Source organism: Boleophthalmus pectinirostris, unplaced genomic scaffold, assembly GCF_026225935.1.
Source record: "Boleophthalmus pectinirostris isolate CB_2022bp ecotype Guang Dong unplaced genomic scaffold, ASM2622593v1 HiC_scaffold_3, whole genome shotgun sequence".
Lineage (NCBI taxonomy): Eukaryota > Metazoa > Chordata > Actinopteri > Gobiiformes > Gobiidae > Boleophthalmus > Boleophthalmus pectinirostris.
The window spans coordinates 3,583,086-3,606,061 of record NW_026571299.1 but is presented as its reverse complement, the minus strand read 5'-3'; the positions used below and the strand labels follow the sequence as shown (position 1 = coordinate 3,606,061).

At 39.7% G+C, this 22,976-nt stretch overlaps 1 protein-coding gene across 1 annotated transcript in view; it reads left to right on the top strand.

Annotated features, from left to right (window-relative positions):
* mtss1 (MTSS I-BAR domain containing 1) overlaps positions 1–22,976 on the top strand; it is a 145,645-nt gene that overhangs the window by 97,687 nt on the left and 24,982 nt on the right. Inside the window, exons 5-6 of the mRNA XM_055160134.1 lie at positions 2,800–2,891; positions 5,326–5,400. Coding sequence (XP_055016109.1) covers positions 2,800–2,891; positions 5,326–5,400 — 167 coding nt within the window. The remainder of the gene's footprint in view (positions 1–2,799; positions 2,892–5,325; positions 5,401–22,976) is intronic.

The following is a 22,976-nucleotide window of genomic DNA, read 5'->3' as shown; positions in this document are numbered from 1 at the left end:
ATTTAAAAGTGTCAGCAGCCGTCATTATGTGCACATTCCTGCCCTCACGATACTTTCCGTGATTGTCCTGACAGTGATTCGTGTTTGTACTCATGTTTAGAGCTTTACCTGACAGGCCCGAGTCTGCAGGAGCCCGGGGAGTATTATCTCTGCGTAATCTCTCAGTGACAGGGAGGGAGCTGTGAGGCCGACGCTGTGTGGGAACAGAACGGCACAACAAAGAGCTGTCATGTTAAAGGCGCACCGCAGCACACGAGATTTTTTTGTCCGTTTTATATTTATTCATTTGATCGGGACATATGCATATTAATGGCCATCTGTAATTAAAGTGTAAATATCAGAGATTACAGTGAAAATTCTCCTTTCTGTCTGTTCTTCCTGGGCAGGTGACACAGAAAACAACACAAAATTCGAAAATTACAAAGAGACATAACACAGAACCGTAGAAAGCAGGATTAAAAGTGTTCGCAGACTTGTTTTTGCTTCGTTTACAGTTTAAGATGCAGTTTAAATGTAGATAGAAACAGATTTCGTCTTATTGTCATTGGGAAACTATTCCGATAGACCTGGAAGTGCTGTATCTGTGTAAATATCTGGCGTATTCTCCAACATTCTAACTATCAAGGTAAGAAAAATGAAAACTTAAAGGTGAATAATGACGACGCATTAGTGACACACTGAGCAAAACTAATGTGATGCTCATGAATAAAACAGAAGCAACTTGTTCACTCAGATTGATCCTAGAATTAAAATTTTAAATTGATTTCATGACGTAGATATTGGCACAGACAGAGAGATTTGTGCAGTTTAAATGGGGAGACGTGTAATCTGTGAACATCTCTCGCACACGAACTGCACAAAATTCTCCGTCTGTGCCAATATCTACATAATTAAATACATTTTTAATTTTAATTCTAGAACAGGGTGTCAAACATACGGCCCGGGGGCTGGATCCGGCCCTTCCAAAATCTGGCCCTCGGCTGATTTTCTACTAAAATATTTTAATTATATTTTCTATTAAAATATTGTTAATTTTCTGTGGTGTTTATCACAGCAGCGTCTCCAGCGTCTCTGTACGTGGCCCCTCCCACCAGAGCAGCACAAATGAAGACTTGTCTCTTTCCAAACGCTCTTAAAGGTTGTATGGAGGATTTTTTTTGTTGCTTCAAATTGTCAGTGAAAGTTTAAAATACCATTACAGAGATGCAGCAGTTTGTAATTATGATGAGCAAAAAAAAAAAAATGAAAATCTATCAACCGTGGACATAATGAGGCCAGATAAACATCAGCCAATACAAAACGAGGCTTCTCATTTTCTATTGGCTGTTAGGTTGTCAATCAAACTCCCTACGTTTCTAGTGTAACTGACTCGCCGGCGCGCGGGATTACGTGGTTTATGTGGCGGTTTTTCGAGGCTTTTTTAATCTGTAGCGTCCTCGCAGTTCGCACAAAGTTTGTTGCGACGGCGGACGAGAATCCACGACCAGTTCGCCGCAAAATAAAGTCGGTTTTTGAAAGTCGTGAAGAGAAGGGAAAAAGGACAAAAACTGAGGTGAGTCTTGGAGATTTCTTACAGCGACGGCGCGACTGAAGCGGACGAAGGATTTTATTTCTAGACAGGTCACTTCAACAGGAAATTCCTGAACGCGCACCGGCTGTAAACAAGAGTGATTTCTAGAGTAAAGAGGCGGGAGGAGGAGGTGTTTCTACTGAAGGAGCTGTGGAGGAGGAAGGTGGTGTCACACACGGACAACATTGAAAAAGGACTGTCGCTGTATTTCTCTTCCCTTAAAAAATCCTCTATACAACCTTTAAAGGACGATCGTTTTGACTGTTGACCGTGACACCCTCATCAGAAAAATGTCCAACATGAGAAAAGTGGAGCCGAGTGCAGGATTTTACAAGAAAACTGACTTATTCCTATTTGCATACAAGTTCATGTTAAAACATTGTGTTGAAATTGTATTTTTCTTAAAGTTTCAGGTTGTTCATAATATTATAATATTTTGTAAAAAAAAGAGTTCATCAATTAAAAAAGATTTCTGTAATAGATTTGTGTTTCTCTGCACAAATATTTGAACTTATTGTTATTTTTGGGTTTATATGACATGAGTTTTCTGATCCGGCCCCTTTAGGATCAAAGTCGGTTGGATACGACCTCTGGACCAAAATGAGTTTGACACCCCTGAACTAAAATCTGTCTGAATGAACAAGTTGTTTATTAATGAATTAATTACATATCACTTCTGTTTTATTCATGACCATAACATTAGTTTTGTTCAGTGTGTCACTAATGCATCGTCGTTTTTCTCTAAGTTTTGGTCTTTCTTCTCTTGATAGTTGTGGATAAATTCTTCATGTTAGAATATTTATCCTTTGTGGACCTTGTTGTTTGAAGATTTGGTGATGGGGCAGGTTTATGAAGCTGCTGGAGAATACGCCAGACATTTCCACAGATATTTCACCATGGAAAAGCATTAAACGGAAGTCCCACAAACCTACAGCGGGACACTTCCGGCCGCTGTGAAAAAGTTCTACAGAGAGTCCCTGTGTGGTGCGTCTGAGCTGTGGCCCTGATGCCCTCCCACTCATGGTCTTTAGTTTTATGAAGTTCTTCAATGGAGGAGGAGCTGACACTCACTTTTATTAAAATTGTAAAACATAAAAAGTCGTAATTATGTAAATGTACAAGTAAAAATAAGATATAGAAATAAACTAATACAAATATCTGTCAGCTGTGTACATGAGGTCATATGGTGATTTCCCAAATGCTTTTCTAACGGCTTGTGTTGTGTTCAGGGCCCTGTCGGAAAGTCTGATCTCTCCCCTGGAGCAGAAGATGGAGGAGTGGAAGAAAGTGGCCAGTCAGCTGGACAAGGACCACGCCAAAGGTACACGCTGTTTACTCTCACGGAGCCGCTTATTATTTGGCTGGTGCTGTTGAGGAGATTGTGTTCTTAAAGGTGCATTGTGTAACTTTGCCTAACTGCTGTTTCTATGGAAATGTTATTTCTCTGCCTGGAATGTTCCACAGTGTGACATTAAACAGCTCCACCTTAAATTTATTCACTTACAGGTGGTTTTACAGCTCAAAAACACCTAGAAAAACAGACATTCTGACCTGTGACTTGGTCCTGTTTGATCTCCGTGTAGATAGAAAGGTTTAACTCTTTCCCCCATGAAGACGACATTTGACGACCCCCCTGTTTCCTTAATGACGACTTTTGACTCCTCCGCCGTATCACTAAAGACGAGATTTGACGACCTTTAGAAACAGCTCGGTTTTTCACATTTAAACAGAGGCTGTGATCGGTCGGGGCCACTACAACCCACACTAGACTGACCAATAGGATTCAAGGATATGTTTTCGCCGATTTTTTCCGAAGTTAATCGAAATAGTGACGATGGTAGCTTCCGGAAAAAACACAACACGAAACACGTGCAATGGAAAGATCGCGGCGCTGCGGCGCACAGTTTTAGAAATAATGAGGAGCGGACGTATTTTATGGATGAGTTTAGAGAAAGTGACTTTTATAGATTTCAAAGTGATGATGTTGAAGTTGATTATAAAGTGGAAAACAGCGACAGCGACGGACTTTCGGGGAGAAGGTGAGATGCCGCTGATGCGTCTGTGTGGAGTCCTGCGATGTCCCAACAAACTATCTGAGCTTTATACTCGATTATGAACCAAAATTGAAATTGAAATCTGGATGTTGCCCAGGCCAGTCCTTTAAAATATTTCAGTCTTTTTTTTCCAAGATGCGATGTATAACAGAATCACTACAGAAAAAACACTTATGTGGAGCTCTGCACACGAGAAAATAACCAAGATGACAAATACTGGACACACACTGACGAGGAAGAGTTTTATTATTATATTATTATATTATAATAAGCTAAATTAGTTGAATAAGCTAAATGAGTTGAATAAGTTAAATGGAAAAAAATTTATTAGGTGCACACAGGTGAACAACAGGTAAAAACAGGTGCACACTTGGCTCTACTGTATCTGGTGATATGAAATCTGTTTAAATACTTTGACAAAGTATATTTTTTATTTTTTTATGAATATAGTACTCAGAACATGCAGATATCAGATGCTGAATGTAGTTTTTTGTTTTCGAGTTTGCACCTGACCAGGTAAACTCTCATTTTCAGTGAGCTGTTATAAACCTGTAAATGAGTTGAATCACATTTAAACATCCATAAATGAAGAGTTCAGAGTCTAAGGTTTCCAGAGATACAAATATGTCTGTGTTACAATTAAGTTCATGAGTGTAAAAATCATTTATAATCACTCGTGGAAGTCTGTTTTCTTTTATGCAGTTATGCTCTATGGGTAGAACTAGTAACATATGTATGGGTTGTTCCTAGTCGGCGTCCAGGGGGGAAAGAGTTAATGCCATACTGTGAAACATTCCAGACAAAGCGATAACAATAACATCTCCATGGAGAAAAGCGTTTGATGGACCTTCTACCAGAAAAGTTACACACGCTGCACTTTTAAATGAAAAACGGAAGGGGAAGTTTGCCTGAAAATCCAAAGTATTCGCCTGATTAGCCAGTCTCTTCTACATTCTGTTCGAACCCAGAAGAGTCTTGAACTGAGACGGCAGAACGTGCAAATCCTCCATCCAAACTTGAGAAGATTCAACCACACACGTTCATTTGTATCGCGTGACTCTCAAATGCAGGAGACATCTCTTCTTGAAAGTTCGGGGCCGCAGTAAAAAAACAAAAAAAGGGAGGGCCTAGGACCGCTCCTGGGGGCCCACCAACCAATTTAACCTCAGTGCCACTAATGACCGAGCCCTCAGAGCAATTTTATTTTCTCTCAATATGACATTAAATGAGAGTAGTTTTACTTTTAAACAATAATCATAAAAAAAAAAATCATAATCACATGTAATGGAAACAAATCTGTAATTGTACGAGCAAAAAATAAATACTTTCAGTTCTGGTTATCTAGTAGGCTTCCTAAGTAATAAGATATGTTTCCAATCCACCAAAATTCACGTAAATAAATTAAAATAAATGCACGTCTGAAGAAAACATATATATAAAAAAAAAAAAAAAAGACTAACTCCGCCCCTGTCTTCCAGATTTTATTTTAGTTCCATGAGCTGCTCGCATCTACAGGTTGTCATTCAGGAAAATACAGACTGGTATCGTATCGGTGATTTGGTCTGAGAACTCGCCGATACGATACCTGAAAAATTTGCAGTATCAAACCTTTTGCCAAAACCAGTATCTTATCGGAACAACCCTATTTTTAATTTTTTTTATTTTAACATTTTTTCCTCTTTTTGTTTCCTTTCTCGTCAGAATACAAAAAGGCTCGCGCTGACATCAAGAAGAAATCCTCTGACACCATCAAACTGCAGAAGAAAGTCAAGAAAGGTAAGAATCTGGAGAAACTTTTTTTAAAACTCGGAAATTAAACTCTCCAGGAAAAAAAAAACCCTCTCACATCTTTGTTTCGTAAGCGTCTGACCAGGTCCCGACCCCACGTTTTACTGCTGTCAGAAATTTCATAATTCCTCGGCTTTGTCCTAAACCTCTCGGTGAACTTTGAGTCTTAGTTTTTGTTGTTCACTGTTTGCGTTTTTGCCTCTTTAAAGTGACAGATTTTCATGTTTTTTTCCTAATTCTGACTTACGTATAATGGGATTGTACGTTTTGTGTAAATATTTATCGAACTTTACACCCGTTAAGTTTCAATTTGTGGAAGAAAAGCAGTGAAAGTTGACGCCGAGTTCGAGAAGAAAATAATCGTTTGTGTTTTAAAGGATCCTGCATTACGCAAACTTGACTCTTGTGAGCTTTGAGTCATGTTTTTTGTTAGTGTCATCAAAAACATATTTTTGTTCTGTTCTGTTCTGTTTTGTTTCATTCACACGTGTTTGAGTAACTCTTTATTATGAGTCTGTCCACATCTGCAAAGCTCAAAATGCTCTGTTCCACCTCGTGATGTCATTTATTGGTAGGTTTTAAGTTCGCATTTAACTTTTATTTGGCAATTACAGAGCTGAAATTAACAAACCAAATGATTCTAGTGAAGGTGTATCATGGATTTATAATAAAAACTGGATTAAAACTGAATGCGCCCTCTGGTCCTGGCTCGAGACAGACTAGTGGCCGCTCCAGGTACTGCAGCTCCTGGGAGCTTGGGCCCAGAAAAAATTCTCCTATAGGCGAGTTTGAGCTGACGTCATTGTTATTAAAAGCCCGCGTTGCTGCTGGGAAATATTTTGGTCGGAGGCAAGAAACACGGTAGCGTCAAACACAGTGCGTAACCTCGCGTATTTATCCCCGATAATGGTAAATTCCTGCTGCATTATCGGATGCACAAATAGAAGCACGGAAGAAGGAAAATGTCTTTTTCGTATTCTGAGTGAAAAGAACCACTAACGGTGAATTAAACGACTTTCAAACATCCGCAGAGCAAACGTAGAAGATCCTAACAAACCGTGGACTCCAACAAGTTCAACAACACATCGAGACTCTTGGAGGTTTTCATCTTTTCTGCTGTGAATGGCCCAGGAGTTTCCACCAAGTCATTGTGGATATCACCCAAGTGAATATTTGTCCAGGTAGTTGGAGATTCTGACCAGAAATTTGGTTTGGTCCACCTTTTGTCGGGGTTGAAAAGGGTGATTTGTCGTCCGTCGATGCTTTATGACCAATTTTCTGGTCAAATGGTCTTGGGTCCTCTGCCGTTAGAGTGGATAAATAACCGGGATCAATACCCTTTACGTGCTTTCTCGCTCCGTCCGTCATGTTGAATTAGTGTTTCTTGCCGCCGACCAAAATAATTCCCAGCATGCAACGCGCGCTTTTGTCAATAATGAAACTCGCCTATAGATGCACAATGCATTTTGGGAATTCATACTGCCCGTGTTTAACTGACAGGCATCGATAGCTTTCCTAAAGGTTGGATTTTGTAGGATTCTTTTGGATTTTTACAATATACAGAGTTTCCAGGGTCACGGAAATCCTGGAAAAGTAATGGAAATTGAAAATGTCATTTTACAGGCCTGGAATTTTACTATCTCTTTCATGCAACCACAGCGTTCTGTTAAGTTCTCATGAGGCTATTTTGATTATTTCTGAATGTTTGCATCTTTTGTTTAAAAGAGACGACAATAAACGCACTGACAGGATTTTGAATGTTAAAAAACTATAATCCCAAACCATGAAGTGAGTGGAAAGAGTTCACATTTCATATTTAGCCCTAAAAGTCTGATCAAGTCTACAATTCTGCACATAGGTTATGAAAAAGTCAAAAAAAAGTTTTGAAATTTTGTCTGTGAAAAAGAGCGGGAACCCTGGACTTATCCTCACCTCTAGCAGCTCTGGCTCTGATTGGTCCAAACGCTCCACGCCGTGCACGTTACAGACGTCACACGGGTGGGAGGAGCTCGCTGGGATTGAGGAAGAAACTCTCTGTCCCCCCATGTCCCAACAGCCGCCACAGTGGAGAGTTTTAGGTCTCGTTTTAAAACCCACTTTTACTCTCTGTCCATGTGGTCCTCTGTCTTTTATTTATTATAATTATTTATGTATTTATTTATATATTTATGGATTTATTTTATTGATTTTTTTATTTTTTTTTTATTTAGTATTGATTTATTTTATTTATTATTTATTTTTATTTTATTTAGTATTGATTGATTTATTTATTTTTGTACAGCTTTTATGTATTGATTTTATTATTTTTGTTCACTGATTCTATTAGTTTCCTCTTGGTTGGAACATAATTCTGCAGATTTTTTTTTTAAGTAAAATTTTTTAAGTCTTGTTTATAAAACGTGCGATACAAATAAAGTTGGACTGGAGGAAGTAAATACGGACGAGAAAATTATGTTTGTGCCCATGAGCCAATGAGCACAGAGCACTGAAAACAACACGACGTCATCTTGATTTTATTATAGTTCTATGAGTTGTGTGGAGTTTAAAAGCGCAGTGGAGCACTTCCTGTACTTCCACATGACATCACGAGGTGGAACAGAGTGTTTTCTTTCTGTTTGAGAGAAGAACTCAGCCTAAATCTGCAGAGTTTGTGAACAAAACGAAACAGAACTCCAGGTTTTTCTGTTTGTGAAGAGGAAACTACTTCACAGCTATAAAAAGTAGTTTCGTGATACGGGCCCTTTAACTCCCCGTCGTCAGGTGAGTTTGTCTGTTGCCACGGTGACCCCCCCCCGCCGTCACCTGACCGCTCCCCCGCCTCAGGTATCAGAGGGACACGCCTGCGGTCGCCGTGGTTACCCCAGGACCGCAGCGTTTAAGAGCCGACGCCGCGCCGTTCACCGACACACGATACTTAAAAGTGTCTGTAGTGTTTAGCTCTGACTGAACGCCGCCGCGGATCAGACTCAACACGAGAGAGAAAACACGAAATAAAAGGTCCAGGCGACGTTTAGAAGCAATTTAAAACTATATATTGGTTTGTTTTTGTTTATTAAATGGACAATGAATATAAAACGACAAGATAATGCCAAAAAAAAGAGACAAAAACACACACGCAGATGCACATTTTGTTCATTTATTTCCATTTTATTCATGGTTTATACTGATTTTTTGCCATGAAAGAACAAAAAGTGACAAAAATTGGGGAGGAAAATAAAAAAAAAACGTTTATTTAAAGGGCTCATGTTACACTATTTTCTGATATCGTGTAGTTTCCTTGTCACAAACAGACCTGGAGTTGTTTAGTTTCGTTCACAAACTGCAGATTTGGGCTGAGTTCTTCTCTCAGACTGAAAGAAAACGCTCTGTTGCACCTTGTGATGTCACGTGGTAATGTGTTTTTAAACTCCACACACCTTCACGAGAATCTTTTGGATCGTTTCAACGTTGGAATTGTTCATCTCTGCTGGACTAAAGCTGAAAACTATCGCTTCATGAGACATAAATTATCAGTCGGTCTGAGACTGAACCAGGTCTAAAATTTGAAATCTATCCATCCCTCCCTCCCGTTATCTCTCTATCCCTCCCTTTATCTCTCCCTTCCTCCCTGTATCCATCCATCCTTCTCTCTACCATCCCTCTCTCGCTTCCTTCCTCCCTCTAGCCACCAATCCCTCCCTCTATCCCTCTATCATTCCCTCTATCCTTCTCTCCCTCCTTCTATCCCTCAATCCCTCTAAATATCCCTCTGTCTCTTTATGCCCCCTCTATCTATCCGTCCCTCCCTCTATCCCAGCCTCCCTCTTTCTGCCTCTATCAGTTTTACCCTTGCCCCTTCTGTCTCTCCCTCCCTCTATCTATCCCTCAATCCCTCTCTCTATCTCTCTTGTCCCTCTATCAATTTCACCCTCCCTCCCTCTATCCCTCTATCCTTCCCTCCCTCCCTCTGTCTATCCCTCAATCCTTCTCTATCCCTCTTATCCCTCTATCAATTTCACCCACTCTCCCTCCCTCTGTCTATCTATCCTTCCTTCCCTTCCTCTATCTATCTCTCTATCTCTATCCCTCCCTCTCTCTTTCTCTATTGCTCTATCATTCTGTCTTTGTCTCTCTATTTATCTGTCTATCTCTCTCTCTCTATCTCCCTCTAGCCTTCCCTCCCTCTTTCTGTCCCTACCTCCCTCCATCCTTTTATCTATCTATCCCTCCCTCTGTCCTTCCCTCCCTCCCTCTATCCCTCCCACCCTCTATCTATCTATCTATCTATCTATCTATCTATCTATCTATCTATCTATCTTTATCTCTCTATCTGTCTATTTCTGTCTATCTCTCCCTCTCTCTATCCCTCAATCCCTCCCTCCATCCATCCCTCCTGCCCTCTATCCATCCTTCTATCCCTCCCTACCCCTCCCTCCACTTCTCTATCTATCTGTCTATCCCTCTATCTCTCTTTGTTTATCTCTATCCTTCTCTCTCTCTCTCTCTATATCTCTCTTGTCCCTCTATCAATTTCACCCTCCCTCCCTCTATCCTTCCCTCCCCCTCCCTCTATCTATCCCTCAATCCTTCTCTATCCCTCTTATCCCTCTATCAATTTCACCCCCACTCTCCCTCCCTCTATCTATCTATCCTTCCTTCCCTTCCTCTGGCTATCTCTCTATCTCTATCCCTACCTCCCTCTCTCTTTCTCTATCATTCTGTCTTTGTCTCTCTATTTATCTGTATCTCTCTCTATCTCCCTCTAGCCTTCCCTCCCTCTTTCTGTCCCTACCTCCCTCCATCCTTTTATCTATCTATCCCTCCCTCTGTCCTTCCCTCCCTCCCTCTATCCCTCCCACCATCTATCTATCTATCTATCTATCTATCTATCTATCTATCTATCTTATCTGTCTGTCTATTTCTGTCTGTCTCTCCCTCTCTCTATCCCTCAATCCCTCCCTCCATCCATCCCTCCTGCCCTCTATCCATCCTTCTATCCCTCCCGCTATCCCTACCTCCCTCTCTCTTTCTCTATTGCTCTATCATTCTGTCTCTCTCTCTCTCTATCTCCCTCTATCCTTCCCTCCCTCTTTCTGTCCCTATCTATCCTTTTATCTATCTATCCCTCCCTCTGTCCTTCCCTCCCTCCCTCTATTCCTCCCACCCTCTATCTATCTATCTATCTATCTATCTATCTTTATCTCTCTCTATTTATCTGTCTGTTTCTGTCTATCTCTCCCTCTCTCTATCCCTCAATCCCTCCCTCCATCCATCCCTCCTGCCCTCTGTCCATCCTTCTATCCCTCCCTACCCCTCCCTCCACTTCTTTATCTATCTGTCTATCCCTCTATCTCTTTCTCTCTATCTCTTCCTTTATCCCTCTATCTCTCTTTGTTTATCTCTATCTATCCTTCTATCTCTATCTTTCTCTCTCTCTCTCTGTGTCTCTTAACTGAATCAGATCCAGATTGTCGGGTCTGTTTAGTCCTGGTTCTCGTCCAGGTCTAAAGATCCACACAGAACTGAACCCAGACTAAACACGAACACGTTTCATCTCGCGGTATAATACTCCCTCTCAGAAAATTACACTTTCATTATCATTTCATTTTTCTCTCCCCCTCCCTCTGAGCCGTTCCGAGTCCCGGTCCTGGGATCAGGGCTCAGAAAACCAAACCAAAAGTCCAAACCCAGATCCGTCGTTTTTTTTTCCCTCGTGGACCGAAATGAGCCTTGATTACAGAAATAGCCTCCTGCGTCGGGTCCGCCCATAGTAAACAGAGCGGCGACTGATGTGGCCGCAGCGTCTCCCGCCGTCGTTTTCTTCTTCTGCTGCTGCTAAACTGCTGCAGATGTGGACCTCCAGTGCCCGCGTCTGATTGGACGGGACGAGTCACGTGACCGGGTCTTTGTAAAACGGCCAGAAGTTTGGACTCACCGTCTCATTCAACGCTTTTTTTTTTTTCTATATGTTTAGACTTAGACAAACTTTAAGATAAGATAAGATAAGATATGCCTTTATTAGTCCCACAGTGGGGAAATTCCAGTGTTGCAACGCACAGTTCAAGAACAGCAGGAAAAAAGGTAACATGTAATAAAACAGATAATAGATAACGGCTTAAAAATAATTTCAAAATAGACTTAAAAATAATTGCACATAGATAAGTTCCCTTCTGGATCAGGGAACTTATACTACTTTTATTTAATTTTTTATAAGTAGTATAAAAAGATAGTAGGTGTTAAATAAGGCATAATTATATAAATGTAAATGTACAAACTAAAATAGAAAATTAAGTAATACAAAAAAAATCTGTTTACTACTTTTGTACATTTTATACACACACAGAAGACGTGAACTTTATGGACTAAGATATATGGAATTATGTAGCAAAGAAAGAAAAAAAAAGGTCTGTTTTAAAGCTGCATTGTGTAACTTTTTGGTTGGGCGTCCCTCACCACCTTGTTTCTATGGATACGTCATTGCTCTGCTTCGAATTTTCCGCAGTACGACAGCTCTACTTTACGTTTTTTTTTAGTCTAACGCACTTTATTCTATAGCACATTTTATTTATTTTGATTAAATTAATTTCAATTTAATTAATTAAAATAATAAAAGACAGTAAATCATGAATAAAAACAATAAATAAAAAAGTGTTCGAATGCATACAGCTAAAAATGCTTTTAAAAAATAAATAAAATCAAATAAAATCTTTAAACATTAATTAAAAGACAGAGAGTAAAAAGGGGTCTTAAAACACTCCTATGTTTTTCAATTACAGGTGGATTTATATCTCAAAAATATCTATAAAAACAACATTCTGACTGTGAACGGCGTTGCCTCTCCACAGATCTGACCTGTAACTTGGTCTGGTTTGGTCTCCATAATAACAGAAAGGTTTAAGGCTGGACCCTCGACCAGAGAAGTTACACAACCAAATCGTCAAATTAGACACCCTTTGTTTTATCGAAAAATGTTTAGTAGAGGAATTTCACTTTTGTTTTTTAAATATAAATCCATGTATTTGGATTCATAAATTGTTTATAAAATGTGCTCTTTAAATAGAGTTTTCAAAGTGCAGCACAAACAAAATAATACAATAAAAGACGGTAAATCATAAATAAAAACAATAAGTAATAAAAAGTGTTCAAATGCATAAAGCTAAAAATGAAAATAAATAAATAAAATCAAATAAAAAATTAAATTAAAGATTAATTAAAAGCCAAAGAATAAAAATGGGTCTTAAGATGAGACTTAAAACCCTTTTTCTTTTTTAATTACAGGTGATTTTATAGCTCAAAAATACCTGTAACTTGGTCTGGTTTGGTATAATAATAATAATAGAAAGGTTTAATGCTGGACTCTCGACCAGAAAAGTTACACAATGCACCTTTAAACATCATTACAAAATGCTAAACTTGAAAAAAAAAAAAAAAAAAATTTATGCCCAAATCCTGTTTTGTCGAAAAATGTTTAGTACAGGAATTAAATTTTTTTTCTTCACAAAATAAATCCACATATTTGCTGTGTGTATATAAAGCGCCGAAAGAAAAAAAATAATAAAATTTTGAGATGGTGTATCCAAACCTTTCACTTGTCCTGTATCAGAAGGCAAGAAATACTCAGAAGCGTTTGTAATCATCTTTGTAGAGAGGAACAAGACAAAACCTGTAAATAAAGTTACCTCATTTGTGGTTTTAAAGACGCTGTGCCTGATTTTAAAAACATGAAAATCCAGAAGTTCGTTTTTAACAGTTTCAGTTGTCCAAAGTTCTTCCTCACTTCCCTTCTGAATTCAGAGCGTCTTAACTACTCACCGCGATGAGTTTTTAAGAGTCGTTTATCAGTAAACTTTGTATCAGTGGACAAACGCTCTACCAACTGAGCTTCTGTCTCCAAGTATCAGTATCGGACAGTGTTGTAGTACTCAAGGTTTTATCAGTCTTGACACAGTTTTTTTCGGTTTTGATCTCGTCTTGATCTTGAAGGCGCTTGGACTCGGTCTTGTCTCAGTCTCGAAGGGGCTTGGACTCGGTCTTGTCTCAGTCTCGAAGGGGCTTGGACTCGGTCTTGTCTCGGTCTTGAAGGGGCTTGGACTCGGTCTTGTCTCGGTCTTGAAGGGGCTTGGACTCGGTCTTGTCTCAGTCTCGAAGGGGCTTGGACTCGGTCTTGTCTCGGTCTCGAAGGGGCTTGGACTCGGTCTTGTCTCGGTCTTGAAGGGGCTTGGACTCGGTCTTGTCTCGGTCTTGAAGGCGCTTGGACTCGGTCTTGTCTCGGTCTCGAAGGCGCTTGGTCTTGGTCTTGTCTTGGTCTTGAAGGCGCTTGGTCTTGGTCTTGTCTCGGTCTTGAAGGCGCTTGGACTCGGTCTTGTCTCGGTCTCGAAGGCGCTTGGTCTTGGTCTTGTCTCGGTCTTGAAGGGGCTTGGACTCGGTCTTGTCTCGGTCTTGAAGGCGCTTGGACTCGGTCTTGTCTCGGTCTTGAAGGCGCTTGGACTCGGTCTTGTCTCGGTCTTGAAGGCGCTTGGACTCGGTCTTGAAGGCGCTTGGACTCGGTCTTGTCTCGGTCTTGAAGGCGCTTGGTCTTGGTCTTGTCTCGGTCTTGAAGGCGCTTGGACTCGGTCTTGTCTCGGTCTTGAAGGCGCTTGGACTCGGTCTTGTCGTCTTCGGGATCTTGTCTCGGTCTTGAAGGCGCTTGGACTCGGTCTTGTCTTGGTCTTGAAGGCGCTTGGACTTGGTCTTGTCTCGGTCTTGAAGGCGCTTGGACTCGGTCTTGTCTCGGTCTTGAAGGCGCTTGGACTCGGTCTTGTCTCGGTCTCGAAGGCGCTTGGTCTTGGTCTTGTCTCGGTCTTGAAGGGGCTTGGACTCGGTCTTGTCTCGGTCTTGAAGGCGCTTGGACTCGGTCTTGTCTCGGTCTTGAAGGCGCTTGGACTCGGTCTTGTCTCGGTCTTGAAGGCGCTTGGACTCGGTCTTGTCTCGATCTTGAAGGCGCTTGGACTCGGTCTTGTCTCGGTCTTGAAGGCGCTTGGACTCGGTCTTGTCTCGGTCTTGAAGGCGCTTGGACTCGGTCTTGTCTCGGTCTTGTCTCGGTCTTGAAGGCGCTTGGACTTGGTCTTGTCTTGGTCTTGAAGACGCTTGTACTTGGTCTTGTCTCGGTCTTGAAGGGGTTTGGACTCGGTCTTGTCTCGGTCTTGAAGGGGTTTGGACTCGGTCTTGTCTCGGTCTTGAAGGCGCTTGGACTCGGTCTTGTCTCGGACTCGAGGTTGGACACTTGACGAGCGCAATCATATTTCATTACGACTGACAAACTTTTTACCGCGATGTGGTTGAAGTTTGTCTAATAAAAGTTCACAAATGCATCTGTATTTGTCTCGATGTGCGTTTGGTAAATGTGCAGAGTCTAAATCCCACTGCAAAACCAGTAACAGAATGAAACTCCAGTTAGAAAATTCTGTTTATCGAATGGACAAAAGTTAGTTTGGTTGAAGACGTTTCGCAGCTCATCCAAGCTGCTTCTTCACTTCTTCACACGTCTCGAGAACAATTTCTACCTGGACGACTGAGGGATTCTTCCCACATCCAGTTAGAAACTTGAAAAAAAAAAACAGGTTTAAAAACTGGTTTAAAAATTCTACACACTTTCTTCACTTTCTTCAAAGTTTTCTGTAAAGTGCCAGTAGAAGTTCTCTGAAAGACGGGTTCTCAAACTTTGGGTGAAGGTCCAAAAAAGGGGTGCAGGGTGTTTTAGTGCAGTACAGTTTGTTTGTCTTATTTTAAGCTTAAATGAACATTAATCAGATAAAATGGAGATAGATTTATAAAAACATGGATGTATTTGTGCCAAAATAACTGTAAAATACAAATAAATGTGGAAAATGTCAAAGATGGTCTTGATCTGGTCTCTGTGGGCTGTGGTCTTGGTCTTATCTCAGTCTCCACCCTCAGAGATCTTGGTCGGGACCCTGTGGTCTCAGCCTGGTTTTGGTCTTGATTATTGCAACCTTGACTACAGCACTAGTATCGGATCAGATAAAAAACAAACAACAACAACACTGCTCTGGACTGGTGTAGATGTTTGAGCGGAGGAGGAGGAGGAGGTTGGTGTCTGTTCTGTAATAATATAGTGAGTCAGAAACAGTAACTTTTCCTTGTGTATCAGGCTGAAGCGTGTAATTATGGATCTGCTCACAGTCTGAACAACTGACAACAACTAAGAGCGAGAAGCACGCAGGCCGCTGAGTCAGGAGGAGGCCCGAAACTCCTTCGCTCGCCTTGTAATCCTCATATACATGGCTTTTTATTCCAGCTGGCACCGTCATAACGAGAGAAGGATCTGTAGGCTCGAAGGGTCTGTTTTATAATCCTTATTTAACACAAAAAAGTCATATTTGTTCCTCCAAAGTCTGAACTCGAAGGACAAAGACCAGACGGTAGAGTTGTCCTTTATAAAATACTCCAAGCTGATCATTGACGACAGAAACGACGATAGAAAATGGTGGTTTCCTCTCGCAAAAATCAACTGTTTTGCTTCAAGACTTGCTGTAACTTGCAATAATTACTACAAACAAACAAACCAACCTGAACTAAACTAACCAACCAGCCAAAACTAAACTAACAAACCAACCAACCTAATTACTTGCCTACCAAACTAAACTAACCAACCAACCTAAACTTAACCAAACTAAACTAAACCAACAAACTAAACTAAACCAACCAAATTAAACTAAAGAACCAACCAGCCAACCAAAACTAACCAACCTAAACCAACCAACCTAAACTAACCAGCCAACCAAAACTAACCAACCAAAACTAACCAACCTAAACCAACCAACCTAAACTAAACTAACAAACCAACCAACCTAATTACTTACTTACCTACCAAACTAAACTAACCAACCAACCTAAACTTAAACAAACTAAACTAAACCCAAAAAACTAAACCAACCAACCAAATTAAACTAAACTAAACAACCAACCAGCCAACCAAAACTAACCAACCTAAACTAACCAGCCAACCAAAACTAACCAACCTAAACCAACCAAAACCAACCAACCTAAACTAAACTAACAAACCAACCAACCTATTTACTTACTTGCCTACCTACCTACCAAACTAAACTAAACAATCAACCTAAACTTAACCAAATTAAACTCAACCAACCAAACTAAACTAAACAACCAACCAGCCAACCAAAACTAACCAACCTAGACCAGCCAAAACCAACCAACCTAAACTAACAAACCAACCAACCTATTTACTTACTTACCTACCTACCAAACTAAACTAACCAACCAACCTAAACTTAACCAACCAAACTAAACTAAACAACCAACCAGTCAACCTAAACTAACCAACCAACCTAAACTAAACTAACCAACCAACCTAAACTAACAAACAACCTAAACTAAACTAACCAACTAAACTAAACTAAACCAACCAACCTAATCCAAACCAAACTAACCAAACTAAACAAAACAACCAACCAAAAACTAAACTAACCAACTAAACTAAACTAAACCAACCAACCTAATCCAAACCAACCTAACCAACCAACCTAAACCAACCTAAACTAACTAAACCAACTAACTAAACTAAACCAAAACTAATCCAAACCAAACTAACCAACTAAACAAAACAACCAACCAAAACTAAACTAACCAACTAAACTAAACTAAACCAACCAACCTAATCCAAACCAAACTAAACTAACCAACCTACCTAAACTAAACTAACTAAATTAAACTAACCAACCAATTTACTTACTTACCTACCTACCAACCTGAACTAAACCAACCAACCAACCTAAAATAAACTAACAAACCTAAACTAAGTTAACCAACCCACCAGCCTATTACTTGCTTATTTACTTACCAACCAACCAACTAAACAAACTAAACAACTAAACAAACCAAGTAAACACAGTAAACAAGCCGACTAAACAAACAAACTGCAGGTGTGTTTGAGATGAAGAAACGACATTATAACAGATCAGAAAACACATTAACTTTGGCCCTTTAAGAGTCACTTTAACTTAAATAATAATAATAATAATTACTCGTACTGACAATACAGCGAACTGAAACGGCAGATGTCACGCGAATAATATATAAAGTGTGTAATAAAGTTAATCCTCCGAACGCATCAAAGCTTAAATTACCCAAACTTGTGCTTTGAAATCCGGCCAGTGGGAAACGCAACACAGCTTTTCCCGTTTTAATCCGGAGCCTGTTTGTGCTTGTCGGACACTTTTTCCCCCCGAGCTCCTCCGCCTCCCACACGACGCGAAAGTCGGTCGGTCGGTCCCGGGTTCGTCCTGATCCGTGTGGGCCGTGGGACTCGCACACAACAGACGCAGAGTACCCACAATTCCCCCGGCGTGGGCCTGATTTAACTCGGCCCGGGGCGAGTGTTGCCTTGCGCGGAGGAATGTTGACGGACCTGTTCGGAGCCGGGAAAGTGGATCTGGTGTTAATGGCTTCGAACGAGATGAGAAAGTAGTTAAACATTTAATTTTTTTTTTTTTTTTTTTTTTGCGATTCCAGCTCCCGCAGATGAATGCTGCTGTTGTTGTGTCCTCGGGCGAGACACTTAGACTTTACTGATACACAAAGGAAATTACTCGGACACAGTGGCTAAGGCTTAATTATTGTTTTACTTTTTTTTTTTTTTTTTTTCAATTTATTCAGTGCTTTTTTTTTCCCACATAAGTCACAGTATATATGCCCAGTTTTTTTTTTTTTTTTTTTTTTTTTTTACACACATACAATTAATATAAATGTTAAAGGTACATAAAATAAATAAATAAAAATCAATCAATAAATAAAATAACATAAGGCATAATTATATAATTGTGCATGTACAAATAAAATGACAATAAAAAAAAGTAATAAAAATATCTCAGCTATTTGTACAGTTGTAGGGAGTATTATCTGTTGTACGTTTGTAGGGAGTATTATCTGTTACTTAAGGGTGAGTTGTACAGTTGTAGGGAGTATTATCTGTTGAACAGTTGTAGGGAGTATTATCTATTACATAAGATTGAGTTGTTGTACAGTTGTAGGGAGTATTATCTGTTACATAAGAGGGAGTTGTTGTATAGTTGTAGGGAGTATTATCTGTTACATAAGAGCGATTTGTTGTACAGTTGTAGGGAGTATTATCTGTTAGATTAGAGTGAGTTGTTGTACAGTTGTAGGGAGTATTATCTGTTACATAAGGGTGAGTTGTACAGTTGTAGGGAGTATTATCTGTTACGTAAGGGTGATTTGTTGTACAGTTGTAGGGAGTATTATCTGTTATATAAGGGTGAGTTGTACAGTTGTAGGGAGTATTATCTGTTACGTAAGGGGGAGTTGTTGCACAGTTGTAGGGAGTATTATCTGTTACTTAAGAGCAATTTGTTGTAGGGAGTATTATCTGTTACATGAGAGCGATTTCTTGTACAGTTGTAGGGAGTATTATCTGTTACATAAGGGTGAGTTGTACAGTTGTAGGGAGTATTATCTGTTACATAAGAGTGAGTTATTGCAGTTGTAGGGAGTATTATTGCTGTACAGTTGTAGGAAGTATTATATGTTGCATAAGAGTGAGTTATTGCAGTTGTAGGGAGTATTATTGCTGTACAGTTGTAGGGAGTATTATCTGTTATATAAGGTCAAGTTGTACAGTTGTAGGGAGTATTATCTGTTACATAAGGGGGAGTAGTTGTACAGTTGTAGGGAGTATTATCTATTGTTGTACAGTTGTAGGGAGCATTATCTGCTACAAAAGGGTGAGTTGTTGTAAAATTTATATGCATGAATTATCGACCTGCGCTGTAAATTTAAAGGTGCATTCGTGTAACTTTTCCGGTACACTAGAGGTTCTGCGATCTGCTTGTCTCCATGGTGATGTTTTTTTTTTGCCTGGAATGTTCCGCTGTGTGGCATTAAACAAATATATCTTGTATTTATTCAGTCACAACTCACAAAATGTGCCACTTCTCTGTAGCTCTGACCTGTAACTTGGATGTGGGCGGCTTGTCTCCATGGAGATTAAATAAAATAAAATGCCGTACTCTGGAACACGATATTGAAGGCGCAAAATAAAAATACATATAAGTATAACTGTTTCTATTTCTACAATCTCCCACCCACCTGTATTCTCACCGCTGATCTGACGCTCGCCCACTCAAGGCTCCTTTGTGTCCGATCTGACTCAGCCTCATCTTTTCCAAACTTACCGTGAGCTGTGAAGGAGGGAGGGAAGGTTTTTTTGGGCACAGAAGAGGTTTGTTTCTGTTGAACTCAAACTCACCTCCTCCTCCTGTGGCCGCAGACGGTGTAAAGACGTGGACTGAGGGAGCGTGGCGTCGCCCACAGCGTTCAGATCCAGTCAAATGAAGCTCATCGAAGCGTGCGGTCACAGCGGTGGAGTCAAATCCGTATTGGGGATTGGAATTGATTTATGGACAAAATAGTGAAATAAAACCACCAGGATCATTTAGAGCGGATTAATACGAGCTCACAGCAGCGGTCACAGAGAGTGGGGGTAATTTTATATCAGTGTTAACTAAATTGGAGACAAAATCGATGAAGCCGGAAGCGCACCCGTGTTCACTTCCTATTTGGAACACGGGAGCTATGGGGTTAGGCTCCAAATTCACTCCTGTATTTGCTAGCCTTTTTATTGTCACTATTTTATTTTATTTGTTTTTTGGGGTTTTTTTTTTAATTTTTTTTTTTTTATATATATTATATTTATTTTATTAAAAATTTATTTATTTAATTAATTAATTATTTTTATTTATTTAATTAAATTTATTTATTTATTTTGATTCAAATTATTGGTTCATTCATACTTTTTAATATTATCATTATTATTTATTTTTCTTTTTATGTACTCTTTGATATTCATTTTATGTGGGGGAAAAAAAACAAAACTATGCATATGTACTGTGACTTATGTGAAAAATCACAGAATAAATTGCAAATTAAAAAGAAATATATATATAATTTCCAGCCTCAATGAGCTTCATTTGACTGGAGTTGAACTTCTCACTTCTTTTTAAAGTCTGTGAGTAGGATTTAGGTTAAGTTCAGGCTCAGTTCCCTGGAAATTAATTTTAGTCAATGTAATGTTCTCACAAAGCATGGAAACAGTGTGTCTCTCTCTGTGTGTGTGTGTGTGTGTGTGTGTGTATCAGCGTGTGTGTGTGTGGAAAGTTACCTGCTCTGGACTGCACATGGGGCCTACAGCTGTTTTCCACTGCTCCAAACACACTTCAGAATGTTTTGTTACGTCACCCAGCACAAATTAAAGAGACAGTGAGCAAGAAATTCACCAGAAATGGCCATAAAATGTTCAAATAATTTATAACTTTTTACTGCTCATTGCCAGAGTCTTTGTCTAAGCCTGAAAGGACTGGTCCCCCCAAGTGTTAAATCGGGTCTTTGGGACCGTCAAGAAGCCCTGACCTGAGAACCGGAAGCTCTGTAAATTGAAACCAGGATTTTAAAATCTACACGGAACTGAACAGGAAGCCCGTGCAGTCAAGTGAACTGGTGTGATGTGTGTTCGTCTGTTCGTTCCTGTTAAAAATCTTTCAGCCGCGTTTTGTAAAAGTTGCAGCCGCTGAAGTGTAAAAGTGTTAAATCTCTGAGTGTGTGAAAATATCAAAATATCAATATATCGTATCGCTTAATGTGATGATGATACAGTTTCGATATCATAGGCTGCTGTATCGATATATCGCCAAGTGCATTTTTTGGTTTATTTTACTAAATTATTTTGTTACAGAGCTACAGTTTTGTTGTTTGTTTAGTGGAAGGAAACTCATTTTTGCGACACATTTGACATTTTCACTGTTTTAATGATTAAAATGTTTGTATTTCATATGAACTTTACACAAGAACAAAGACTTTTAGACTCAATCTGGACTCGGCCGTTATGTTCCGATCAGGTATTGGATAAATAATATATGTATACAGCACACAGGACACACAGCACACAACAGTTTTGTTTTTTGTTTTTTTACTGAGGCGTGGGATTTGCTCAGGGACGTCCAGTCAGCCCGACTGTCCTAGTGGGACTTTTGGGCCGTGTTACCTGTGGTTCTGTGGCTCGTGTTCACACCTGCGCGGCCGATGGCGTCGTCACACGGTGCTGTTTGTTTGCATGTTGCGCATTGGAGCTGACGTTTTTGGCGAGGAGGGTGCGTCCAGCGGCGTGAAGTGTCTATTGATCAGTGGGACTGATGTTGTGGTGTTGCTCCTCTGTGGGTTTGTGGATGTGGTGTTGGTGCAGGGGGACAGAGGCTGTGGAGCTTCTGTCATCTCGTTTTTATTTGGTAAGATTTTGTATTATTTAGATTTCATAGACGAGCCTAAATGTTTCAAATATAATCCACATGCAAACATATAATATCAAATATACAAAGTGTAGATTGTGCAGAGTCGAGTCTCAGGTCTGATCTGGTTCTGGTCTGGTTCCTGTTTTGTCCAGTTCATTAAGTTTACTAAGTTACACATTCCAAGACCAGACTGTGAAAAGTCCAGATTTTCAACAATGATGGTTCATGGTTAGAAAAGTTAATAAAATTAAAGCTTTGGACATTTGATTTTTCACACTAAGTTCAGCCCAAATACTCCACATGAAATCAACACAATCTGATCCTCCAAACATCCTGGATCTTATTCTTTGCTCTAAGTTCATTTTATAATGTTTTATAGAAGTATCGGATCGGGACTCGGTATCGGCAGATACTCAAAATCAAATGACTCGGACTTGGACTCGGGCAAAAAAAGGTGATCGGGACATCCCTATTTTTAGTATCACAGCCACAATTTAACCCCACTCGTGTTTGTGTGTTATTGTGAAGCACTTTGGGTGTCTTGAAAAGTGCTGTATAAATGGAAGGTATAACTAGAAAAGCAGTCAGAGAGCGCAGACTCCGCCAAGGACTACAGTCCCCCTCATATTAATTGTGTTTTCCATAAATATTTGTCTCGTATCTTTCAATTTGGAATATGAAAGAGGATCCCATTGTCCATCCCTGAGTCAAATTTCATGGGGTTTGGTCAATAATTAACCGAGATATTGAGAAACTAAATTTTTGGCCCCATTTACCACAATGTTAACTAAAATTTCAAAGTGATCCAGAATCCAGGATTTCTTCCGGATCAAACCCAAAATGAAATCAGTTCTTCCTTTTCACATTTCCAACAAATCCTGAAAATTTCATCAAAATCGGTCCATAACTTTTTGAGTTATGTTGCTAACAGACAAACAAACAAACAAACAAACAGACAAACAAACAAACAAACAAACAAACAGACAAACGCCGGCAAAAACATAACCTCCTTGGCGGAGGTAATTATTTATATTATCATATTTAGGCATAATTTTTATTGAACCGTACCAAATGGATTTGAAATATATTGTATCGTATCGAAAACTTCAGCCGTAGTTAAAACAAGTAAAAAGAGAATTACAAAAGTCTAAACGAGATGAAATAAAAGAGTGAACAGTCGTCTCAAGATCAGGATTTGATCATTTTGCAGCTCTTCGGAAACTGTTTTGTTCATGAAATTTGCTGTAGAAATAGAGTTTATTG